The sequence below is a fragment of the Salmo salar genome, chromosome ssa24 (genome assembly GCF_905237065.1).
Source record: "Salmo salar chromosome ssa24, Ssal_v3.1, whole genome shotgun sequence".
Lineage (NCBI taxonomy): Eukaryota > Metazoa > Chordata > Actinopteri > Salmoniformes > Salmonidae > Salmo > Salmo salar.
In genome coordinates, this window is record NC_059465.1 from 18,790,001 (window position 1) to 18,815,743 (window position 25,743).

Below are 25,743 nucleotides of genomic sequence, written 5' to 3' on the forward strand. Positions count from 1 at the left end.
TCACCTCATACGCTCTTGACGCTGTCTCCACCATGTTCGGATGTCTAGCGCTAGGTGGCACTGTGCCTTTTTGATAAAAGTGAAATACTTGCTATTATTCACCCCTTGAGGAACTAGTCCTATGGAGACAAAAATCTCAAGAATCACAGTACCCTCGAGAAAGTCACAAGGATGGATCTATTCGGCATACATATGTGGTATGTTTTCCACTCTCTATATTAAAACCATGAAAAGGCAATGATTTGCGTTGCCCAATTAATGAGCGATAGCCTATTGGTTGGCGAATGGTACAAAATATAATCACATAGCATAATTCTTAAATTGCAAAAGAAAAACACAAAATGTCCACGTGTATGTGCGTGTGTGTGTGTGTTGTGTTTCTGAGAGAGAGAGAGAGAGAGAGAGTCAGACCATACATTTATTACAAAATCACTTTTATAGGCTACTTATCAAACGGGCTGACGTCTTTTTGTTCCACAGTGTGACTGTTCAGATGCCACGCGTCAAAAAGCGCCAGATCAGAGCCCACGCTCTCCACAGGAAACAAAGCACAATCTGGAGTTGTTTTTATTTTCATCATTAACTATTTCCATTAATCATCTTAATTTGTCGGACGAAGCCGTTTATGATCGACAAAGTGCAGTCTGTGTAATTGCAGAAGCGCGTGTCTAAATTGATATTTAGATAAGACATTAATTGGGGCAATTAGCTGGATGTCATTTGAATTGCAAAGTACATTTTATAAAAAAGCTAAGGTAAATAATCTTGAAGACTTCTTTCGAGCACATTATTAATATACTTATATATAGGCAACAAAAGTTGATAAAGACATTCCATTTGAATTGCCGCAATATATTTAGCAACACGTAAAATAACATAAAACTTTAGCCAGGTTAATTCATAACTCCTTAATTTATTTTGGGTCACATTATGTTCACTGTGGTCCATGACTTATTTCCCGTGCTTTACCCATTTGAACTATGCACATTTCACAGTAGGTTACTTAGCTTTTTATAAAATGTAGGGGTAGTTGATACCATTTCAATTCTGCTAATGTAAAGCCCAAATGTAAAAACACTTCTATGTGAAATATTTTAAAGTGTTAAAGATTGTTATCGATTATGGTATCCTTCCAGTAGATCCGATGCTATCGATCTTTTAAGGGGGATTCTTTTTGCGGGGTAACCAACCAATTCTCTCTCTCTCTCTCTCTCTCTCTCTCTCTCTCTCTCTCTCTCTCTCTCTCTCTCTCTCTCTCTCTCTCTCTCTCATATATATATATATATATATATATATATATATATATATATATATATATATATATATATCTTCCCCCTCCTCCGACACACACACTATCTCTCTAACTATTGACTATATCACCTAAAATAGGTAAACATGCAATCGTCCATAAAGTCCATATTCATTTGAACAGTTCTACGGCCCTGTGGTTGGATCGTATGTGAAACCTTATTTTATCTCAATATATCACTATTATCACTGGCGCTTGTATTTTGATCTGCTACATAGTATCTCTTAGCAGCAGGCTTTAAATCAAAGAACAGCACCTCTTGTGCTACGATACGCCAGTCCGTTTAAAACACCTCAGAGGGCAGTGTTTTAGGATTAGCCCAGATAGGCCTATATTACGCTTCTGAAAATAGCGTGATGCACATAACCTACATTTCATTATTTTCAGAGTTGTTTTAATTACATAGCTTGAATATTACAGTACCCTAAGTATAAGAAAGGTTGACTTGGTCTTTTCTCTTGCCTGCCCCTTCCCCTTCATGCCAATAAACATAACATAAATGTGCTTTGTTAATTTATAAGGTAAACCGAATTACGGTCATGTACAGTTAATCTGAATGGAAATGTTAATTTGCTGTTTAAAGTGCGTTAACATTACAAACTCCGGGCCAGTGATTGCGTCCTGGCATATGTTTAACCAAAGCTATTGTGAGATCATCTCTCTTTGATTGAGCGTAACTTAATTTCCTACATCTCCATTTCTATCAAGAAAATAACATAATATACTAACATAAAGGCGATAATTCAAATAACATAATATACTAACATAAAGGCGTTAATTCAAATAACATAATATACTAACACAAAGGCGTTTATTCAAATAACATAATATACTAACATAAAGGCGTTTATTCAAATAACATAATATACTAACATAAAGGCGTTTATTCAAATAACATAATATACTAACATAAAGGCGTTTATTCAAATAACATAATATACTAACATAAAGGCGTTTATTCAAATAACATAATATACTAACATAAAGGCGTTTATTCAAATAACATAATATACTAACATAAAGGCGTTTATTCAAATAACATAATATACTAACATAAAGGCGTTTATTCATCCAGATTTGTATGTGCTCTATAACAAATAAATAGATTGATCTCAAATAAAAAACAAAAAGCAAAAATGGCCATAGACCATTTAAAATACAATGGAGCAAGTAACACACCTGGCATAGACTCGAATACACTTTAGTTGGGGAGAACGGTGCTCTTTCAATACACTAACGTTACTCTCTCGTTCATCCACATCTTGGACCACCTTAAAAGATGGACCCTCCCTCTGCGCTGGCACTCCGCAGCCTCCGATTGGCTAGGACCTCATGGATGGAATTGGTTGCGGAATGCAAAACTTGTTGCTGGTTCCCTGAACGCGTTGATCTCACACAGCGCCAAGCGCCGGACAAGAGTGTGATCTATCTGTGAATCGCTCCCAGCTGGAATAGACCAAACCAGAGTCAGGAGCAGAAGGAGTGCGTTATATAGTGTGGGAGAGTGAGGGAAAGAGCCAATAGAGGTTCCGCGCCTTATGCGTGCTTGGAGGGCACATGACCAGGACCAGTTGGACTATGTTGTCAAGCCGCGGGTAGTGCGTGCCGGAAGCTCGGGGACACGGTGGCGCAAAAGCGACTTTCCTGATAGCCTCACGACTGGGCTGGATTTTCCCTCCGGACTTTGTCTCAGACTTGAAATGGTAGAATTGTTAATAGTGCAGTTATAAGACATTTCACCCAGAACTGTGGGAAATTGTTTCTTTTCATTTTTAAAACAACGACCAATTATAATTTTACTTGTGCAGGTTGCCGGTGGATTTCTCAATAAAGGGATCTTGAAAGGACAATCCAAACTGTGCGTCCTAGGACATTTGACAACAGCTGGAGTAATGAAGTTGACGAAGAAAATTGTTATGTGTTTATTTAAATGTTTATAAGCCTTGTGATCTCTGTCATAAATTAGATAAGGGGTTTGATCAAGTTTGCAAAGAAGAAATGTGCTCAGAAACTTTGGAATATGATATTATATCGAAGTCACATAGCAAGTGAAAGATCTTTTGTATTATTTGTAAACTAATGGAAACCAATCGCCTGTAGAAATACACGGGAACGAGCAAGAACAGACTGTTGTAACCTATGTGCGTGCTTCGTTGGACATACGTGTAGTGTCCTCTCCCTTTTATTTTCCTCTCAACACTTTAGGTGCAAATTGGATTTTGGAAAACACAATGAGTACTCATTGGGTGAGTGAATAGATTTAAGATCCATTGTCTAATTTTTAAATCGGAACTTTTTAAGATATCAAAATAGCCCATCTGGCCTATTGAGGCATTTCTCATCTCTTTTCGTTTTTGTCCTCTTTTTTTTTGTGGAGAAGAAGGAAAACTGAGGCTAACGATAGACTGCCTATGCCAGCTGAGCTGGCTGTCATGCGGGATTGATAGCAGGGAAGTATGTTTGGGCTGGAGCAGTTTGGTTCTCAGATTAATAGCAGAAACCCTGGCCAGTCAGAGAGAAACATAAACCAGCCAAGACTGAACATGAGCTCCCATTACAAAAGCCCTGGCTTTCATACAGGAGGCCCGCCTGGTGCCGTGGAGCCGGGCATGGGCCCTCTGAACGAGCCTCCGATGCTTGGGCTCAATATGAACATGAACGGTGAGCAGTATGGTGGCTTTCATCCCAGGGGCCACTCAGACATGCATGCAGGCAGCGGACTCCAGCAGCAACAGCAGCAGCAAGGACCCATGCATGGATTTTATAACAACCAGCAACCTCATCAAGGCCATCCCCACGGCCACCAGTCTCACCCTCATCAACACCATCCTCATTTCAGTGGGAACTTTGGAGGCCCAGACCCAGCCTCATCCTGCCTGCATGGTGGCAGGCTGATGGGCTACAACAACAATGGCATGGGGCCCCAGCAGGGCTTTGGAGAGGGGTTTGACCCCCTTGCTGAGGGCCAGGCAGGGGACAGCTTCTCCCAGCAGCAGCAGCAACAGCAGCAAAGATCCAGTAACATGCCTGAGTTCCAGCACCACGGCCCCCCAAGCGGCAACCACGCTGTCCCTGCCCCCTGTCTACCCCTGGACCAGTCACCTAACCGGGCAGCATCCTTCCATGGTCTGCCCTCCTCCTCCTCTTCCTCCTCGGAGACCCATGGTCTGGAGCCTCGACGGATGCCCAATCAGGGTGCTGTGGAGGGATTAGAGTATAATTTCCCAAGCGAGCCCCCAACTGGACATTTTGACGTACCTGTATTTTCTCCATCAGAATCAGAGTCTCAGCTGCCCCACTTTGGGCCAGGAAGGCCGGTGGCCGGTGGCAGTTTCCCTGGAAACCCTGCCATGGCTCGGACACCGGGTATACAGGGCATCTCCAAAGGGCACCAGCAGCCACCCCCACAGCCCCAGCAGCCTCAGCCTCCCCCACAGCATGGAGTGTTCTTTGAGCGCTTTGGGAATGGCCGTAAGATGCCAGTGGGGATGGACCCAGGGGTCAGTGCCAGACACACTCTCATGCAGCAGCAGCAGGCTGGTTTGATAGCACGACAGAACTCATGCCCCCCAGGCCTCCCCCGGCCCCCCCAATCTGAGTCGGGCTCCACCAACACCAACATACTGGATGGTGGCGTCATGATGCCTGGCCAACACAACCAGTTTGAGTATCCTATTCACAGACTGGAAAATAGGGGCCAGCACCCCTATGGGGACCCCATGTTTAATATGCAACAGCCGGCTCCCCCTCCTCCCGCCCAACAGCCTCCGAATCAGAGGCTGCAACACTTTGACAGTCCTTATATGAACATGGCAAAAAGGCCCAGATTTGAGTTTCCTAACGCTCAGGGAGGGGAGAATTGTGGCACGTGGGGTAGTGGCATGCACAATGCGCAGGGCATGGAGAACCATCTCTCTCCCTCGGCCTACCCTGGTCTTCCTGGTGAGTTCACCCCACCTGTAACAGACGGTTTCCCCCCGGGTCCACTCCAGCATGCTGGGCCTGAGCAGCAGTCTCTGCAACAGCGGCAGAACGCGGCCATGATGATCAAGCAGATGGCCTCTCGGAACCAGCAGCAGAGGATGAGGCAGCCCAGTCTGCAGCAGCTGGGTCACCACGGCGACGTGCCTCCGGGCCCCATGGTTCATGGAGGCCCAGTGGGGAGCATGCCTCAGCCCAACTTTGACAGGGAGAATGGATCCAGGATGCCGAACTTTGAGGGTCAGAACCCTCATATAACTCAGGAGAACTGGTTCCCCGGGTCCCACCCACCAGGAGAGATCATGTCACGGCGTATGGGGGGAACGGGCGGGGAGGCTGGGGCCCACGACATGGGGCTGCAGCAGAACGGAGCTGGTATGATGTTCAGGCCGGGCATGAATGGGATGGGCATGCAGGAGCCAATGAGGATACCTGGAGATGGGCATGTACAGGCCCTCCACTCCCCTCGCATGCACCCCCAGTTTGGCAACAACATGGGCAACCTCTCCCAGATGCAGTCCCCCGGAGCCGGGGTAGGACACCCCAACGCACCATCAGATAGGCGGCCAGCTGACTTCCCCGCCGGGCCTTCCATGGGAGCTCAACCAACGTTTCCTTACGGAGGGACAAACCGTCAGGGGCCACCACATAGCAATCCCCAGGGGGTGAACACCTCACCAGGGAGCTACCCTACTCCATCTGAGTTCCCCCCAGGCCAGCGGTCCTCTGTTAGTAAGCTTGGGGCGCTCTCCCTGGGGAACTTTAGCAAAACCAGCACTAAAGACAATGTTTTCGGGCAGAGCTGCCTGGCGGCCCTTTCCACAGCCTGCCAGAACATGATAGCTAGCCTAGGGGCCCCCAACCTAAACGTAACATTCAACAAGAAGAACCAAAATGAGGGCAAGCGAAAACTGAGTCAGACGGAGCAGGACATTAATAGCAGCACTGCTAACGGGACTGGCAGTGCTGGTCCTGAGTATTTTCAGAGCGGCACTTCCCAGAACAGCCAGATGCCTGGCACTGGGAATAGCAACATAAAGCCTGCAGGTCAAAACCAGACGCTGCAGGGGGAAGCCAGTGCCCTCTCCCCAAATTACAACATGGACGCTACCCCATGCAGTGAGGGGAAAGCAGCAACAGGGAATGGGAGAGGGAGAGGGAGGAGAAAAAGGGACAGCGGGCATGTGAGCCCTGGGATCTTTTTTTCCTCTGACAGCGGAAACCCTGTTGTAAGTCCAGGCCAGCAACCCCCTTCAGCTGGCGTTGGGGAGAGGGGTGGGGGTACGCCCCATGAGAAACCCCTCCCGTCCCCCTCCTGGGGAAAGGGAAATGACCAGAAGCTGGGGGACCAGGCAGACCTGATGTCTTCTCTGGACAGTGGCATTCAGAGTGTCACCAAATCTAACAGTAGCTCACCGCACGTGGACCTTCCTGACGATGTCAGCACCCACTACGTCAATGAGGATGAGGTGTCCTCTAGCTCAGATGCAGGAGGTGCTCCAGTCACAAAGCCCATCCGTAGTCCGCACATCACTGTCTCACCCAAGCTGCAGAGGGGGGAACATGGCCTGATGAATGGGCAAAAGCCCCTAGGCATGCAGGGCATCACCAATCACACTACCTCGACACCCGACGGCTATGGACTGAGTGCTGGTGGGGCCACGGTGGGCAACGGAGTCGGTCACCCAGGCACACCTGGGATGGAGCAGGTACGCACCCCATCCAGCACCTCTGGCCAGGACGAGATCCATCCTCTGGAGATACTGCAGGCCCAGATCCAGCTGCAGCGCCAACAGTTCAGCATCTCAGAGGACCAGCCCCTGGCCATGAAGAATGGTAAAAAGAATGGCGACTGTCCCTCACAGAATGAAGACAATGAGCTGGCGAGCTGCAGCCCGGATGCTGGGAAGGGCTCAATGGGCACTATTGACCTTGACACTCTAATGGCAGAGCAGCACGCCACCTGGTATGTGCCCAGCGACAAGGCCATGATGGATGGGCCAGAGGATGACAAGTCCATGGCACCCTGGGAAAAAACTAAGAGCCAGAATAACAGCAAAGAAGGTAATTCAATATGCTCTATGATCATATTTGCCACATTGTTTTACTATCTGACTATTAGTATCTTATTACTGTCCACTCGCGCACACACACACACACACACACACACACACACACACACACACACACACACACACACACACACACACACACACACACACACACACACACACACACACACACTCTCTCTCTCTTATGGCAGTCAATCAACTTATCAGCTTGTTTTGCCTCTCAGATGAGTAAAAAATGATTTAAACTCTACACTAAAATAAGTCACCAAGGACTTCCTTTGTGCTTGTAGCCTATGTCTGCAGTTATTTGGAAATCTGTTTCTGAGGATATGATTATCTCAAGTCAATACAATATTGTGGTGTGGACAATATCATTATATAGGAGGCTACAAGATTATATATGATAAGATTAGTATATTAACTTGCATGAGTTGAATTGGAGACACGCAGGCTCTCTTCTTGCACTGCCTTCTTTGAGTATAGCCTAAGCACTGTAGACATCGTGAAGGGTTGTTCGGTAACTTCGAGTCTTGTGGATTTTGAGAGGCAAAAATCTCAATGTTTTATGTTTCACATTCTATTGAAAAATATAAATAAGGTATTTACTCGAATCGAGCTTTACATGAAGAAACATAAATAATTAATTTCTCACTTTTAATCGTTTTTACACAAGGGATAGGCTATTGGACCACAGGCTATTTAACGATTAGAAATGAAATACCTAGCACTAACCAGGAACATTTAAAAACATTGACTTGTAGTTAGATTTGTTGTTCTAAGTAATCCTTAAAGTATTATTTGGTGCTTGTAATGGATTCTTCTCTTGTAGAGGGACTTCAAAATAACAGCCCGAGAAAAGTAAACATTTCCTGTGGTTCTTTATCTGGGTTTTCAGAGTGAACAACTACACTGAGAAGATGAATAGGTTTCTGAGGAGATGCGTTTTAACAGCGGGGTTTCCCATTCACACATATCGGTTTGTTTTTGTTATTACTACGGGATAAAATACGTGATTGGAGACTGGATTGATTTTAGATTAGTCCATATTGAGAAGGGCAGCGTTGTCAGGAAATAAGTTAAATTAATATAAACAAGAGTATCTTAAGCTGTTATTTATCAACTTTTTGTTTCCTAAATATGACGTGTCCCCGAATGGAAAGATTTACATTGAACATGGTAATACTATTATAAAATGATATTAATAACAGTAATAATAAGAGTCAGAATAATAATAAGAATGCTAGTCTAATTCAGTTTTTGTAATTTGTTTAAAAGTTTGGGTTCTATTTTATTGCCAGACAGTTTTTCTACCTGCATTGGTTTAGGAAAAATTGGTTGGTCACGGTATACAAATGGTTCTTTCTGTAAATAATTTTAAAACAAATGTATTTATAATCCTATACCAGGACACTGTTGTATAATTTGAAGTGCTTGTTGGAATTGGTATAGTGTGATTAGAGACGCTGGCTGGCGCTTTACATTTTACGTCAGCGGTTTGAAAACGGCTGTCAATCATCGTTTGACATTAAACAACACAAATCATTTTCTACTGTCTTTACATTACCGGTCATACCTAAGGCTTCTGGTTTGTTTTAGTTCATAAACAGGAAATTAAAGAAAATGTGGGAATTATGATTATGGTTATTATTATTTCCCATTACTATTTCCTATATTGTTTAAATTGAGACAAGGCTATAGGTACAACAAGCACATTCAATTTAATTCAGCGCTGAAGTTACTTTTTGTTGACTGCTCCACCAATCCATTAATCAAAGAACAAACGTAAGCCTACTTCATATTTATATTCAAGTTATTAATTCAATATTTCTGGTGCATGTCCTCTTTTAATCGTAAGGTGGGATATGTTTATGTGCAAATGTAATGTTCTCTTCTGTCTTGATGTATTTTGTTAGGCCACTTTTTGTATGGGACATTACAACAGCTATAGATAAATAGACATTGTAGTCAGTCAGTGCTGCAAAAGGCGGCGGGGTAGCAGTGAAACACGCATAATTAAATCGCCACGGCCAGAGACAAGCCACCAAAACGCATTTTCTCACGTGAATAGGTAGCCCCCAGCGCATATTTATTCAATATCCCTTTGTTCTGGCTAACTGTGGGAGCAGAGAGGGGAGGGGGCTCCATGCACGGAATCTGTGATCAAGGCGCATTGTTTAGGAGACAGAGGTCAACCAGACCGGCCACATTCTCCCTCTGTCCATTTTTTTCAAGACCCATATGTCTTAGATAGGCGCACGTAGGCTATTCTACAGAAAATGCACAGCAACAGCGGCCACCTCAATTTTGTTAAAGTATTTATTCTCTCCCGTCTCTCCATACTATCTCCGCAAATTTTCCCCTCTCCAATTCCCCTCCCTGGAAGCATGAAACGCATGTCGCTTGGGCGAAATCGATAGCTAGTTAGCACAAATCATGGCTCTTGACAGTTTCTCATTTGAGTGCTGCAGACGGAAAAGATGAAAAAGGGTTAAGGTGTGTTGCTTGATTTTAAGATTGAATTGGATGTGTTTCAGAGACGCGCAAATTGCTCTGCAGTCAAATGAAACCATAAGTTTCAGATAAACATATATAGCGCCTTGTGGTTTTAGTTGCATATATGTATTAACCTAAATATTACACCTAGCCACAATCAATGAACAGTTATGAAATTATTTGACATATTCTCTTGCAAAATGCCCGGAATTCTAAAAGTCATTGTTTAAAGATTTCATGGAACTTTGAAGTTGAGCTGTGTAGAAGTGAAATAAAACTATTGATGAATGTAGGCATTTGTCTGTTTTTGCAAGTCATGGAGACTATTTATGTTTGTTTCTGATGTCTTGTTGCAAGTCTACCAGCTGGTTAACAGATGAACCCTGACATGACCATTGCCTGTGCCTGGATTCTGGCCTATTGCCAAGTTACAGTGAAAGTTGAACATAGTTATGTAGTTTTCCTTTTCTTTTTAAATGGTCTGGTTAGTTATCAAGGTTATCAGTATTTCTACTATTCACAAGATAAATTATACTTAGCATGTCATAGTAATAATAATAATAATGTTTTAACGCTAATGATAGCTGGTCTACAATTTAGAAATAAAACAATTTGTATTTTTTTTTTTAAATCACAATTTGATCATGCTCCCTTTTTATTCCTGTATGATGTGGCTAATCAATTAAAACGTTTTAAGATCCCACATTTTGATTGAATACACAGCACATTTTGCTAAGCAGCACGGTCTGATCATATGGATCATTTGTATTGAAGTAAAACATTTTCCACGCATTTTGATCATTTTTCCATGTTTCCCTCGGAGTTGATCATATGACACCGTTTTAGGTGTTGTGCACCAGGGGTGTATCACATTCATTTAGTTTAATGTTGTGGCAACCCTCTCTCCTGGTATCTGTCCTCATTTCCCTGTCCTATCCCCCATCACAGTGTCCTGAAGCTGGGAATGGGGTGGGGGTCTGCATAGGTCCTGACATCCTGGGAGCAGCTTTAAAGGCCCAATGCAGCTGTTTTTAGATCAATATCAAATTATTTCTGGGTAATAATTAAGTACCTTACTGTAATAGATTTCCATTTAAATGGGCAAATATAGCTTTTTAGCTAATAACTATTTCTCAAGCAATAATTTTGCTAGCACTGTCTGAGAATGGGGAAACTGAAAACTAGCTGTTATTGGCAGAGAGGTTTGGAACTCCGTTTGTTATTGGTCTATTAACCAATTTACTGCATGGTGATGTCACCATGGAAAGCCGAAACTCCCGCCCATGGAAACCTGCTGATTAAAAGGTCATGTGTAGATTGTATTTTCAATTATCAGGAAAAAAGACTGATCACATTTTTACAGTGTTAGTTTCATCAGCTGTTGTACAATATCATATGAAACAAAGGAACACCCTTTTTACTGCACTGGGCCTTTAATAGTGGGAGTCCTGAGTGATTGTGTTAATTGGGCGCTTTATAGGCTGCATTCAGTGTTTTTACAGGAAGTTGAGTTTAACTGCCCAATTGAGACAGGTGGGTTATGGGCCTGTGTTTATTTGGGGAGGGGGATGGCTGCAGTGACATTTGGCAATAGGCCTCCTTGTGTCTAGCAGTGATACGGGTGGTAGTGCCACTGCGAGGAAAGGACCTGTGGCGTTTGGGGCTCTGTGACTATAGGTGAGGTCTCAGCCAGTGCAGGAGTTGGAGATCACAGAACAGACTGTATCATCAGGTATATTGTTAATGGAGCCAGTGGATGTACAGGTGATGTTTTCAGGCCAGAGCTTGGTGCCACAAGTGCCTCATAGGAATATGGAATTTGATAATGCAATTAATGCATTGTACAGGTCATTCTATAGTAGCTTCTATGGGATAATTAAGCAATAAGGCCCGAGGAGGTGTGGTATATGGCCAATATACCACGGCTAAGGGATGTTCTCTGCACGACGCAACGCAGAGTGCCTGGACACAGCCCGTAGCCCTGGTGTCTCTTCTGCTCTAATTACGTTGGTAACCAGTTTATAATAGCAACAAGGCGTCTCGGGGGTTTGTGAAATATGGCCAGTATACCAATTGGACCCATCCATAGCGTATCCGATCTGTGTGATACCAAGCAGCCAAAGCTAGTCACTAACACACAGTAATGTCTGCTGTAAGCATGGGGCCTTTAGACCCTGCTTTAACTAAAGATGCCCGTTGTCCGTGAAGTGAAGGAACTTGGCTGCGTTTTCACCAAAGTTATGAGTGAATACATTTCCCCCTCCTCTTTTTCATCTGTCTTTTTCCCTCACCCTCTCTCCCTCTCTGCTCCTTATATCATAGCCAGGACCTGACGGTTTGTTTTGAAATACATGCACAGTCTCGATAACAGGCAACTTGTCGCCCTAGGAAATGATTCAGTTGGTTGTATTTTTATTTTTAGAGTTTTTGCTTCAGTTTTGACCACACAGTGAAAGTTGTGTTGGTTTTGTTATTTACGGTGTGTTATCACTTTGTACATACAGTGTGAGGATCTCTCCTCTGAATGAACATGGTCTCCCATGAAACACAGTCACTGTTCTAGTGGTGGTTGAGGATGCTCCAGCTTGCTGTTGGCAGGTAGGAGACAGTGGGTAGAGAGGGGACTTGTCATGCTTAGACACCCTGATTAGGGGTGTCTAAGCATGAAAAAGAACAGGCGTATTGACAGGCCACCTAAAGCGACCTGGGAAGAAAGTGTAATATTCCTAAAAGACCACCCCATTTTCCCATCTCTGTTGGTCTATTGACATTTCACTCCGGCGACAACTCACAAATCACATGACTCACTTTTATTTCCTGTATTTCCTTTCTTAAAGATGTGATTTCTTAAAGATGTGATTGACATTTGGTTGAATGAAGAGAAAACAGCTTGGGGAGGTCCGTGTTCCAGATTCATCATTACAAGGTGTTCCGTATTGACTTCCTCAACAACACACGGCCAGACAGTGTAGCACTGCCTGCACTTTCTCATACTGTAGTAATAATAATACTTATCATAATCCTAGAAATTAGTCCTGGTAATATTGTTGTCAAAAGTGCCAATTCATCCTGTGGAACCTCCTGTCAGTTGACATGGTTATTGACAGATAATGAAGAAAAATGAGGTGTTAGACTTTCTTATGTGAGGATCATATTATAGTTAGCTGTAAATATCGTGAAAGTGCAGACTTTGAGAAATGTAAAGTTGGATTTTTCTACCTTTTTTTGGAATATGTGTTTATTCTTCCTCTGTCTCTTCGCAAAGTCATTTCTGTCTTCCTTTGTGGATTAATCCCTAGGGTTGAAAGAATATCACACAATTCCTACACTATCAGCAAGAATCAGAGGGCATTAGGACTGCTTTTACCATGTAAGTGTGTGTGTGTGTGTGTGTTTGTGTATGTGAGAGAGATGAAAATATGGAAAGTTAACAGTGTGGGTTTTTCAGCTGTAAACATCATGTTTGATTTATGCAGACTTGGTCACAGGCTTGTGGTTTTAGACCTTTGCTCAGTTGTCTTGTATGCTGGAATAAACTCTTTGCTCAGGTGTCTTGTATGCTGGAATAAACTATTTTCTCAGGTGTCTTGTATGCTGGAATAAACTATTGTGCTGGTTCTCACACTACTCTCAGCTCCAGCTCTGAGAATTCATCACGGTATGGTTAAAGTATCTGACTAGTTATGTCAGGGTTCACCACAACTTATATTAGCTCTACGTCAGTTTGGCCGGCTTGCAGTCCGTTTGGTCTGATTGAAGGACAACCCCTACTAGGTTGTAGTAATCCACAGTAAAACCCAATAGATCTGTAGTAATCAGTACTGATGGCATGCGATGAAAACAAAACCATTGCAATTTTTCCATGAGCTGCTAGCACTTATAATACTGGTCCATCTGAGTGCCAGGCAAGCGCAGTAGCAGCATAGTTTAGCTGTGTAGTCTTCTGTCTTATAGATACTACAGCTCAGAACAATACTTTTAGTAGTTTCTGCCTGTAGTTTGGAGTGTGTAAAATCTAGTTTGAATATTTCGTTTCTAGATGATTGTGTGTATGTGTGTATCCACTGCATGCTGATGCCTTTGCTTTGCAAGACATTTACAACCAGTGACAGTCAAAGGAGCCGTGTTAAAAAACATCTTCCTTACTGGTGTAGAGAGAAAAGTATAAACAAAGGTGTCAGGCCTTTTGCTCGCTGGATTTCTGATTCTTCAAAATAGCAGCTCATCCGGTATTTTGTTTTCCCTGGGGAAGAGCACTGAAATGAACTCAAACTTGTCTCAGCGTGCGTGTGGTGAATATTCCTCTTGGATAGTGTGTAGAATGGAGGGATATGTGTGTGTCAGTTTATGTGTGTTAGTGTGTGTCTGTGTCAGTGTGTGTGTGTTAGTGTGTGTGTGTCTGTGTCAGTGTGTGTGTGTGTTAGTGTGTGTGTCTGTGTCAGTGTGTGTGTGTTAGTGTGTGTGTCTGTGTCAGTGTGTGTGTGTTAGTGTGTGTGTCTGTGTCAGTGTGTGTGTGTTAGTTTGTGTGTCTGTGTCAGTGTGTGTGTGTTAGTATGTGTGTCTGTGTCAGTGTGTGTGTGTTAGTGTGTGTGTCTGTGTCAGTGTGTGTGTGTTAGTGTGTGTGTCTGTGTCAGTGTGTGTGTGTTAGTGTGTGTGTCTGTGTCAGTGTGTGTATGTTAGTGTGTGTGTGTGTGTGTGTGTGTCAGTGTGTGTGTGTGTGTGTTAGTGTGTGTGTCTGTGTCAGTGTGTGTGTGTTAGTGTCTGTGTCAGTGTGTGTGTCTGTGTCAGTGTGTGTTAGTGTGTGTGTCTGTGTCAGTGTGTGTTAGTGTCTGTGTCAGTGTGTGTGTGTCAGTGTGTGTGTGTGTTAGTGTGTGTGTCTGTGTTAGTGTGTGTGTGTTAGTGTGTGTGTCTGTGTCAGTGTATGTGTCTGTGTCAGTGTGTGTGTCTGTGTTAGTGTGTATGTGTATCAGTGTGTGTGTGTGTGTGTGTGTGTGTGTGTGTGTCAGTGTGTGTGTGTTAGTGTGTGTGTCTGTGTCAGTGTGTGTGTCTGTGTCAGTGTGTGTGTCAGTGTGTGTGTCTGTGTCAGTGTGTGTGTGTGTTAGTGTGTATGTGTGTGTGTGTGTGTGTGTGTGTGTGTGTGTGTGTGTGTGTGTGTGTGTGTGTGTGTGTGTGTGTGTGTGTCAGTGTGTTAGTGTGTATGTGTGTCAGTGTGTGTGTGTGTGTGTCAGTGTGTGTGTGTGTGTTAGTGTGTATGTGTTAGTGTCTGTGTCAGTGTGTGTGTGTGTGTGTTAGTGTGTGTGTCTGTGTTTGTGTGTGTCAGTGTGTGTGTGTGTGTGTGTCAGTGTGTGTGTGTGTGTTAGTGTGTGTGTCTGTGTTAGTGTGTATGTGTGTCAGTGTGTGTGTGTGTGTGTCAGTGTGTGTGTGTTAGTGTGTGTGTCTGTGTTAGTGTGTATGTGTGTCAGTGTGTGTGTGTGTGTGTGTGTGTGTGTGTGTTAGTGTGTTTGGAGGTGTTGTCATGCCGCCAGCAGCAGTTGTGCTATTTGGCATGCAGGTAGTCGTCAGGCGTCTTTCATTTGTATTGACAAATGAGTTATGACACCAGAGCTGTTTCTCCTGGGAGAGAGGAGGAGAGTGATGGAGTGATAGCTATTTCTCCTGGGAGAGAGGAGGAGAGACTGATGGAATGATAGCTATTTCTCCTGGGAGAGAGGAGGAGAGACTGATGGAGTGATAGCTATTTCTCCTGGGGGAGAGGAGGAGAGACTGATAGAGTGATAGCTATTTCTCCTGGGGGAGAGGAGGAGAGACTGATAGAGTGATAGCTATTTCTCCTGGGGGAGAGGAGGAGAGACTGATAGAGTGATAGCTATTTCTCCTGGGGGAGAGGAGGAGAGACTGATAGAGTGATAGCTATTTCTCCTGGGAGAGAGGAGGAGAGACTGATGGAGTGATAGCTATTTCTCCTGGGGGAGAGGAGGAGAGACTGATAGAGTGATAGCTATTTCTCCTGGGAGAGAGGAGGAGAGACTGATGGAATGATAGCTATTTCTCCTGGGAGAGAGGAGGAGAGACTGATAGAGTGATAGCTATTTCTCCTGGGAGAGAGGAGGAGAGACTGATGGAGTGATAGCTATTTCTCATGGGAGAGAGGAGGAGAGACTGTTGGAGTGATAGCTATTTCTCCTGGGGGAGAGGAGGAGAGACTGATGGAGTGATAGCTATTTCTCCTGGGAGAGAGGAGGAGAGACTGATGGAGTGATAGCTGTTTCTCCTGGGAGAGAGGAGGAGAGACTGATGGAGTGATAGCTATTTCTCCTGGGAGAGAGGAGGAGAGACTGATGGAGTGATAGCTATTTCTCCTGGGAGAGAGGAGGAGAGACTGATGGAATGATAGCTGTTTCTCCTGGGAGAGAGGAGGAGAGACTGATGGAGTGATAGCTGTTTCTCCTGGGAGAGAGGAGGAGAGACTGATGGAGTGATAGCTATTTCTCCTGGGAGAGAGGAGGAGAGACTGATGGAATGATAGCTGTTTCTCCTGGGAGAGAGGAGGAGAGACTGATGGAGTGATAGCAAAAGCGAGCAAGATGGAAAGAAGTTTCCGTTTTTTCTGGGAACATCTGAGGTTTCACTCCCGAGGCAAGCAGGATGTTAATGGCTGTCATTTGCATAATTTTCAAGCGAGAAAGAGAGAAAATAAATATTTCCTTTTCTACCCAGTTCCATTCTCTGGACTCTTTATATTTTTCAGGTCAGTTTAGACATTCAGATGTTAGAAACAATAGTTTGGAGGCTGTTTGGAGTCTGGCTTTGAGGTCCAGAGTTGAGTTTGAGGGCACTAAGGCTTAATACTGTCATTATACCACACAGAACTATACTTTTTAACCAGGGGTGGGGGTGGAAAAGGTACTCAATTGTCATACTTGAGTAAAAGTAAAGATACACTACATGACCAAAATTATGTGGACACCTGCTCATCAAACATCTCATTCCAAAACCATGGGGATTAATATGGAGTTGGTCCCCCCTTTGCTGCTATAACAGCCTCAACTCTTCTGGGAAGGCTTTCCACTAGATGTTGGAACATTGCTGTGGGGACTTGCTTCCATTCAACCACAAGAGCATTAGTGAGGTCGGGCACTGATGTTGGGCGATTAGGCCTGGCTCGCAGTCGGCATTCCAATTCATCCCAAAGGTGTTCGATGGGGTTGAGGTCAGGGCTCTGTGCAGGCCAGTCAAGTTCTTCCACACCGATCTCGACAAACCATTTCTGTATGGATCTCGCTTTTTACACGGGGGCATTGTCATGCTGAAACAGGAAAGGGCCTTCCCCAAACTGTTGCCACAAAGTTGGAAGCACAGAATCGTCTAGAATGTCATTGTATGCTGTAGCGTTAAATTTTCCCTTCATTGGAACTAAGGGGCCTAGCCTGAACCATGAAAAACAGCCCCAGACCATTATTCCTCCTCCACCAAACTTTACAGTTGGCACTATGCATTCTACTGGCATCCGCCAAACCCAGATTCGTCCGTCGCACTGCCAGATGGTGAAGCATGATTCATCACTCCAGAGAACATGTTTCCACTGCTCCAGAGTCCAATGGCGGTGAGCTTTACAGCACTCCAGCCGACGTTTGGCATTGCGCATGCTGATCTCAGGCTTGTGTGCGGCTACTCGGCCATGGAAACCCATTTCATGAAGCTCCCGACGAACTGTTCTTGTGCTGACGTCACTTCCAGAGGCAATTTGGAACTCGGTAGTGAGTGTTGCAACTGAGGACAGACGATTTTTACGCGCCTCGCGTTTCAGCACTCGGCGGTCCCGTTCTGTGAGTAAACGCTATGCATCAAATTCCTTATTTTAAGCAAACCAAACAGCATAATTTCTAAGTATTGTTTTATTCAAAGAACAATTATTATTTCAGTCAATTATAATCAGTCATTTGATTTAAAGTTGTAAACAATTTCTATCACATGAAAAGAAAGATATGTGAAAAGCAAACATAACTTTCTGTAAATTGGCAACCTAACTTCTTCAACTGAGGACTAGCTTGAAATATAGATTGCATGTTAAGTGTTGTGGGGCTGAGCTGGTCAGCCTCGATAACCCCCAGCACCCCCCCTCTCCCAGCCCCTCCCTCACAGATGCTCATAATCCCTAAATTCCCACTGTTGTCATGAGTGGTTGGGGTTTCCAAATGGGCCAAATATACATAAACAGAGTGTGTAGTAACAGGCTGAAACAAAATAGAGAGCGAGACATAGATCAATATGTCACCTACTTGGATGACATGGATGACAGGTCCTGGACATGGTTTTGATTTATGCAGGAGGTACTAAATCACTTCCCGTGTTCCCATTTGTGTCTTGTTTCCGAAGCGCGTCTTGCGGCCTGAGGGGGAGTTGTGTGTGTACTAGAGAAGGGCTGAGGAGGAGAGACCGAGCCAAGGTCTGCCTGCCTGGGCAAGTTTTTGTCCTTCTTGTTGCCAGGGAACAGAGAGGAAATTCAATCCAAAATAACCCCTGTGCCCTCGCTTGTGAAATGTACCCCCTCCTCTCCATATCCTCCCTACTCTGAGGAAAAGGTCACCATGTGGTGGTGGTAGTGGGGGGGGGGGGGTTGTAAAAGGCCTCCCATGCCCCAATCACCAACCCCCATGCCCCAATCACCAACCCCCAGGCCACCATCACCAACCCCCAGGCCACCATCACCAACCCCCAGGCCACCATCACCAACCCCCAGGCCACCATCACCAACCCCCAGGCCACCATCACCAACCCCCAGGCCCCCATCACCAACCCCCATGCCCCAATCACCAACCCCCAGGCCACCATCACCAACCCCCAGGCCACCATCACCAACCCCAGGCCACCATCACCAGCCCCCAGGCCACCATCACCAACCCCCAGGCCCCAATCACCAACCCCCAGGCCACCATCACCAACCCCCAGGCCACCATCACCAACCCCCAGGCCACCATCACATACCTGGGGTTGTCCTCTTATTTCTCAAACAGGGATTCCTGTAGACTCTCACCTAGTTGGAAGCAGAGAACGTAGGACTAATTAGTTAGTGTTTTTTGTGGTTCTGACTTTAAGCGGTCACATAACAGTCTCATTGTCATTGCTCAGCTGGGCGATCTGCTTGGTGTAGTAGCTAGTACCTGAGGTTCTGGAGCACAGGTCCTGCTCTTAGGCACTGTAAACCTTCAGGAGAAGTGTTAAAAGACCTCAACCACCAAACTCTAAGCATGTTGTAGTGGAAATTAGCCATTTATTTTTTTACCATCACTCCTCACATCGTCGAAAACCAGACGTTGTATCTATGCATTGTGATGTGTGCATTGTGCTCCCGGACATAGAATGTTCTCTCATGGCTTTAGTGTTAGTTGTTATGCTAAAGGAATCTGACCTGAATTCACTCACTGTCATAGGAGCAGAGGCCTCTGGGTGTTTTTGTCAGAGAGTGCAGAGGCTGATTGGGCTGGTTTGTGTTCAGTGAGGATGGGGTCGAGCCCTGGGGAGCAAGGGGTTAAAGGTGAAGTGTCGTCATGGAAGTGTAGTTTGGGATAGAAAGGGCAGTGGGCTACCGCATGGGACGGCCGGAACTCTTCGGCTCCGAAAGCGAGGCGAGTGAACGCCAAGGCGCACGCACACACGCACACACACACACACACACACACACACACACACACACACACACACACACACACACACACACACACACACACACACACACACACACACACACACACACACAGTGTATTCTCGTATTTACTTCAATGCACCCTACACAAAGACTGGCACATAATACATATTTAGCTATCATAATACTTCATTTACAAATGCATTTAAAACATAATAATGACCAGTATCTTCATCATTTTACATTAAAGTTGAATCATTTCTTGACCTTGACAATTATATTTCGATTCAGAGAATATTATATTTATTTTGGTTCAATAAGGATTGCTTCCCAGTGTTGTTTGCATACATGGAGAACTGCTGGTATGACGTGTGTGCTGGAGTCAGGCCGTCAGTGCTGCGAAACATTGGTGTCAGACAGACACAGAAACAGAGCAGCGTGCTGTGCATGTTCTCTTCATGACTCTAGTGGAAAGCATTGTTGTGTAAATGGTCACTAGCTGGGTCTGTGTGTCTGTGAGACGGCTTTACAAGCCTACGTGGAGGAGTCCCACTGTAAATCACACAGAATTACATCACTTTTAGAAACAGGCGAGAAATAGAGGTGTATCATATAAAACTGAGCATTTAAATTGCCGTGGTAATCTTGTCTGATGTTGTAATATGGTTAGGGATGTAACTGTATTTGCGGTTCAGCTTAGTTGGTTGTGGTATTATTGTTCCCTTCTTTATTAGCTATTCCCCCCTGTGTGTTGAAGCTAAACACTCATTCTCTGAGATGAATAGCCTATCATTGAGATATTACTGTGGATATGAACAGTATGCTGCTTGGCAATATAAGTCGTTGAACAGCCTTAACAAGATACCTGTAAGTTTTTATTGAAAACAAGATTCCACAGCTTGTAAAATGTCACAGTGATTTGGGATTTAGATCTGTGTGATGTAAAATTTCACACCGCTGTTTCCACTTTTGAACAAGTACGCTGCCATGGATAATGCTTAATATTTAAGTGTGGCGTGTCAATTTTCCACCAAAATCCCATCTCTCTCGGCTCCCAGGGTATTAACTAGAAATATCCACAGATACTCTAATACCATTTGTATTGTAATAGTACGGGCTGGTCAATTGCCTGGCTTACTCCTGAACTGGAGAGCTTTATATTTTTTCAATAAATGTTATAAAGAGCACTATTTTTCTGCTTTTAATAACACCATTTAAGAGGCACAGTGTTTTGATTATAAAAACATATATTTTTAAAGTAGTAAACTGGTGGACAATCACTACATGGTAAATGATTCTTTATGTGAAATAGATGGTAATCACTGGTAATGCGGATGTTTTCATTTTGATAAATGTCAGTAACGTTGTCACGGGAGCTCACATCTGAGCATGGCTCTGGGACAGTGTGTGTGTGTGTGTGTGTGTGTGTGTGTGTGTGTATCGAGTATGTGTAAGCTGTGTGCTTGCTTTGATGTTTACAGTCCTTGTCCTTGCATGTATGAGGCTGGGGGCCATGTCTGTCTGTTTTGGGACCACGCAGACTGTGTGTGTGTGTGTGTGTGTGTGTGTGTGTGTGTGTGTGTGTGTGTGTGTGTGTGTGTGTGTGTGTGTGTGTGTGTGTGTGTGTGTGGGCGGCAGCTGAGAGGTGGTGTGGATATGGCAGTGGCGGTGGTTGGCGGTGTGTTTTGTGGTTGTGTTGTCAGATTGCTGTGTATCAGCAAAGAGCCAGGGGAACGCTTGGATGCCTATCCGGGCCGGTGCGGACCCTGCTGTGCCCAGCTACCATGGGCTGTCGGCGGGGGCTGGAGGGGGGGGGGTTGGTGGTAGGAGGAAGCACAGGGAGGAGGAGTTGTGGTCCAGGCTCACCCAGTGTGGTTGTCGTCCGTTCAGTGGTGTATGGCAGGGCCCTCTGGCAAACGCTGGCCCTTGCCACAATCACCACTAATCCCCATACCTCCCTGTCCCCGCTGCCTTCCTCTCTCCCCCACCGTCGCTCCACTCAGTCTCCGGAGTCCCTGGGTGATTTGTGGGGAGGAGGAGGGAGAGAGATGCGGGAGCTTGGCTGCCTGACCTTTTACCAAATCCCTCCGCTTTTCCATTCCAGTGGTCACGGCCCAGACAGGCTGGGGGGCAAGGCTGCCTCACCGCCTCCCTGCCTTCCCGGCCCTAGCCTGTCCACCCTGCCTCCTTCTCTTCCCTCTTTGCCACTCTGTCCTGCCCTGGCCTTGCTTCTCAGGCTGTGTGTTGTTAACATTACGTCATAGCTGCTCCAGGGAAGCAAAGTGAGGGAGAAATATATACAAAGAGTGAGAGAAACAAAAAAGTAATTAAGAAGAGAGAAAAGAGAGTGTGACACAGAGAGGTCATATTTCTACTCTTCTCTCTCTCCTTCCGTTCTGTCTTTGTTGAACAGTGAGGTGGGCTGATCTGTGGAGTAGTGGTGGTGTGATGTTCAGGCACTGTGCCCAGAGCAGAGTGTGTATCATAGTCTCTCCCGTCTCTGGCGCCTGAACCTCAGCATGTCTGAGCTGTTTAGAGCCTGTCTGTCTCTACAGCTACGCTCCCACTCAAAGGCCTCAGACAAACGTCTTTGTCGTTGCAGTAGTAACATAACAGGGGTGGCTGAGGAACTTAGCAGAACAGTGTTTTGAGTGCTAAGGACAGATGGGAATAACCTGATAGATTTTTACAGCAGGTATCCCACCATGTTCACACACTCTTTATTTAATGCTCAGAGCGTGCTTGGAGGCAGACCCTAAACAAATGATGCAATGTTGCAGTCACCAATAGGGCTTTCTGAAACCAGTGAGAGTAAAAGTCTGACTACCTACACTCTCTCTTCCTTTTTCTTCTTCTCCGTCTCTAACTCCTCTCCCCTCGCCTCTCTCTCTCAGTATGTTGTGGGTCTATATCATGGCAGATGACACGTGACACCATGCTTTTACGTATAGTTTAGCCTAGCACGTTTTGTCCTCGTCAATCTTGCTCTCGCTCATTTGTTCTTATACGGCACAAGCGATTTGACTTGGAGGATGGGTTATACATCTCTACAGTCAGCGTTCCCCGTGTTCCTCTAGAATCGCACGGGTGATTTTTATACGACCTTGGATAAACCTGTGTATGGATTTTCCGGAAGCTTGGTGCGACCATTTAATGTGGGCTTTGACATCATGGCGACATGGGGTCGATACCGCAGCAGGGTCATTATACCAGTAAATTGGGTCAAGTAGGGTTAGAGGTCAGCCCTCTGACCTCACGACCAGAGGTAACTGAGGAGCGCTCCCCATTTGCACGGGTGACCAGGACTGAATTTGTGTGTGTGTGTGTGTGTGTGTGTGTGTGTGGTCACCACAGGCAAGGAGAAGGTGGGGCATGGGTTTAGAGCAGTGTCCTTTTCCAGCCAGCAGTACGGGGAGTGGGAAAGGGGGGGGGGTTGTTAAGGTAATTTTACTGGACAGATTTTGAGTGGGATGTGAGAATTATTATTTCATTTATATGGGGGCTTTTATGATTAATTCTATTGTGATCTACATATTAACCAAATATGTTTATTTTGGTTGTTGATGCTAAATCTGTGTTCCTCAGTGCTGGCCCACTCACTAACCCTCTCTTCTCTCTGTGTTTGTTTCTCCTGGGCAGAGTCGGAGCTGTCTCAGAGTAAGGCTGGAGTAGGGGTGGGGGCCCAGGGGCCTGGAGGGGGCAATGGGGGGAGCCACCTGCAGTGCCTGTCCGTCCACTGCACAGATGAGCTCGGGGACAGTAAGGGCCGAGGGGGGACCGTCTCCTCCTGGCGCTCCCTGCACTCCGACATCTCCAACCGCTTTGGGACCTTTGTGGCGGCCCTGACCTGAACACAACCAGGCCAGGCCAGGAGATGGAGGGAACATCGGATGAAGAGAGAGAGAGAGAGAGAGAGAGAGAGGGAGGGAGAGTCAGGGTCAGTGGCAGATGACAACTATGAAGACAGCAATGATGATGACGACATAAAGGTGTTGATGATGAGGCCACTGCATCGGCTCTCGCCTGTTCAGGGAGAGAAAGACATATACACACCCATACACACTCATACACACACATCAACACACATCAAAACATACACACTCATGCTCGCATACACACTCACACACAAACACATTCTTGGACACACACACATATACACTCACTCATGCATCGCTGGACTATACAGCTTGGGCTCTAGTCAGTGGTGACCACATCTGGAAAACCACAAATCAATCTATTTTTATTTTATTTTATTTTTAAGAAAAAAGGAGAAATGTCAATGGAGGAAAATAAAAAACTAAAACTGAAGAAACAATAAGACAAAATGACCTTGGCTGTATTGAAATACCAGTGTTGAATCTCTGTTTGGTTATATTCTCTAGATATGAAAATAGCCTCATAATATTTGGGACGTTTGTGATCATCCTCACCACTAGAGCTGTCCCCTGTACCTTTACCCCCTAGCCATGGTTCTCTCTGCGGCCTGGAGATGGTACGACCCACTATGCCTGCCCCCAGACTAGCGTATAGATCACTGAGCCCAGGCCTCGGTCTGGCAGAGCCACCCTGACCCATACTGACGCGTTGAGGGACTTTGGTGGTCTTTGTCAGCCAGAGTATGGAGGATGTGTGAACCAGCCCTTCCTCCCTCCCATGGCTCTCAGGTGTATAGAGGGAGGAGAGCAGCCCTGTCACCAGGACCTCTCCCCTCCAACCAAACCTCAGGCCTGGGAAGCCCATTGTCACCCAGAGACACAGGAACCTGATGAGATTTTGGCCCTTTGAGACACCGTACCTCACAGCCTCAGCAGGCTACCCCCTTCAAATCAAATCAAAATCTGGGTTCAATAGAACTGGCCTGAAACCTGAAGCAGGGGGAGGGAGGGAGATGGAGAGATGCATTGTTTGTTTTTGGGGTTGGAAAAGGTATCTGCAAAAAGGGATTTCTTTATACATATTCCTCTCTTTCACTTCCTTCCTCTTCTATTAGCTTGGGCTCCAACACAGGTGTACAATACAGCCAATGGAAATAGTAGGGGATGTCAAAGAACCATTTAATAAGGGAAATGAGAAAAAAAATATTGGTATTGCACATGTAAAATAAGAGAACATTTGCTGTGTGTTAGGCAATCTTGTAATCTTTAAATAAAGCTTCTGTTGAATTTGAATTTCTGAAACAATAGATGGAGGCCTGTGACGGCAACGTACGAACTGACTTTCTTTTCTGGTTTCTTTTTTTAATAATATGTAAAGTGCAGTCGTCTGTTTTCCTGCATATTGTATATATCTGTATATGTTTTATTGAGTAACTAAATAACAATAAATATGACGTTAATGGTGAATTTGATGATTGCTTGTTTTTATTCATGTTGTGCAGAGGGGTTAAATGCGGAAGACATATTGCGGTTGAATGCGTTCAGTTGTGCAACTGACTAGTCACCTTTCCCTTCCCTTATACTTATCAGTCATAATAATAAAGTCACAATTTATGATTTCAAATAATTGAATAATGGAAATATCGCTCTACTCCAAAGATATCTCATACACTGTATTACACAGGGATATTCATTGTGACAAGTTAGTTTCAGGAGGACTAATATAGCAGCAGAAAACAACAACAAAGTAAACTGGCAGAAAGATTTTATATCGTTTTTTTTATTGGAAGGTTGGTAGTTACGATCAAGCCAAATAATGATTTAGCCTACAGTACTACTTACATTTACATTACATTTAAGTCATTTAGCAGACGCTCTTATCCAGAGCGACTTACAAATTGAGCGACTTACAGAGCGACTTACAAATACTTCAGTGTCTTTCTCCCTCTCCTCTGCATGTTCTATAGGTCTACCTCATTTCCTGACTCAGCCTCCCTCTTTCTCCTCCCTCTGTTCTCGGACTCCACCCTCATCTGCTTTTCTCCCCCTTTCACTCACCTGCCCTTTATGGGTCATCTGCATGGATGCTTAATGGTAATCAATAGCTCCCCAGTGGGCCACCTCCGAGGTGTAGACATCAATGCTGTCTAGCAGGGCTGGTTATCAGCCTGCATCCCGCCATCGCATGCCTGCCTGCCTGGGAGAAACACACACACAACACACATACACAGAACACTGTATCAGCCTGGTAGAGCTTCTGTACTGGAAAGAATGCACACATGTACGCCAACACACTCCCTGCACGTAGAACACAGATAGCCCATTGGGCACACCACATCATTTCAACGTGTACATTTGGGTAATATTTGG

General features: G+C 45.0%; 1 protein-coding gene across 3 annotated transcripts; it reads left to right on the forward strand.

Annotated features, from left to right (window-relative positions):
- The first annotated feature begins 2,663 nt into the window (after window positions 1-2,663).
- LOC106585621 (transcriptional activator MN1) lies at window positions 2,664-24,840 on the forward strand. Of its 3 annotated transcripts, none has more exons than XM_014172035.2 (3): window positions 2,664-3,555; window positions 3,690-7,354; window positions 23,138-24,840. In XM_014172035.2, exons 2-3 carry the CDS (start codon window positions 3,766-3,768, stop codon window positions 23,347-23,349), a joined length of 3,801 nt encoding a protein of 1,266 aa, XP_014027510.2. In that variant the 5' UTR covers window positions 2,664-3,555; window positions 3,690-3,765; the 3' UTR covers window positions 23,350-24,840. The 3 variants fall into 3 exon arrangements, with proteins under 3 accessions (XP_014027510.2, XP_014027511.2, XP_014027512.2); XM_014172036.2 differs by adding an exon at window positions 13,155-13,225 and having other exon boundaries at window positions 2,664-7,354; window positions 23,138-23,210; XM_014172037.2 differs by lacking the exon at window positions 23,138-24,840 and adding an exon at window positions 12,693-13,127 and having other exon boundaries at window positions 2,664-7,354.
- The last annotated feature ends 903 nt before the right edge of the window (window positions 24,841-25,743 follow it).

What these genes read in the sequence shown, in the direction of transcription:
- LOC106585621 (XM_014172035.2), top strand. Translation starts at nt 3,766, where the DNA reads ATGTTTGGGCTGGAGCAGTTTGGTTCTCAGATTAATAGCAGAAACCCT. An exon ending in CCAGAATAACAGCAAAGAAG is followed by an intron (nt 7,355 to 23,137) that starts GTAATTCAATAT and finishes TCTCCTGGGCAG; the next exon opens with AGTCGGAGCTGTCTCAGAGT.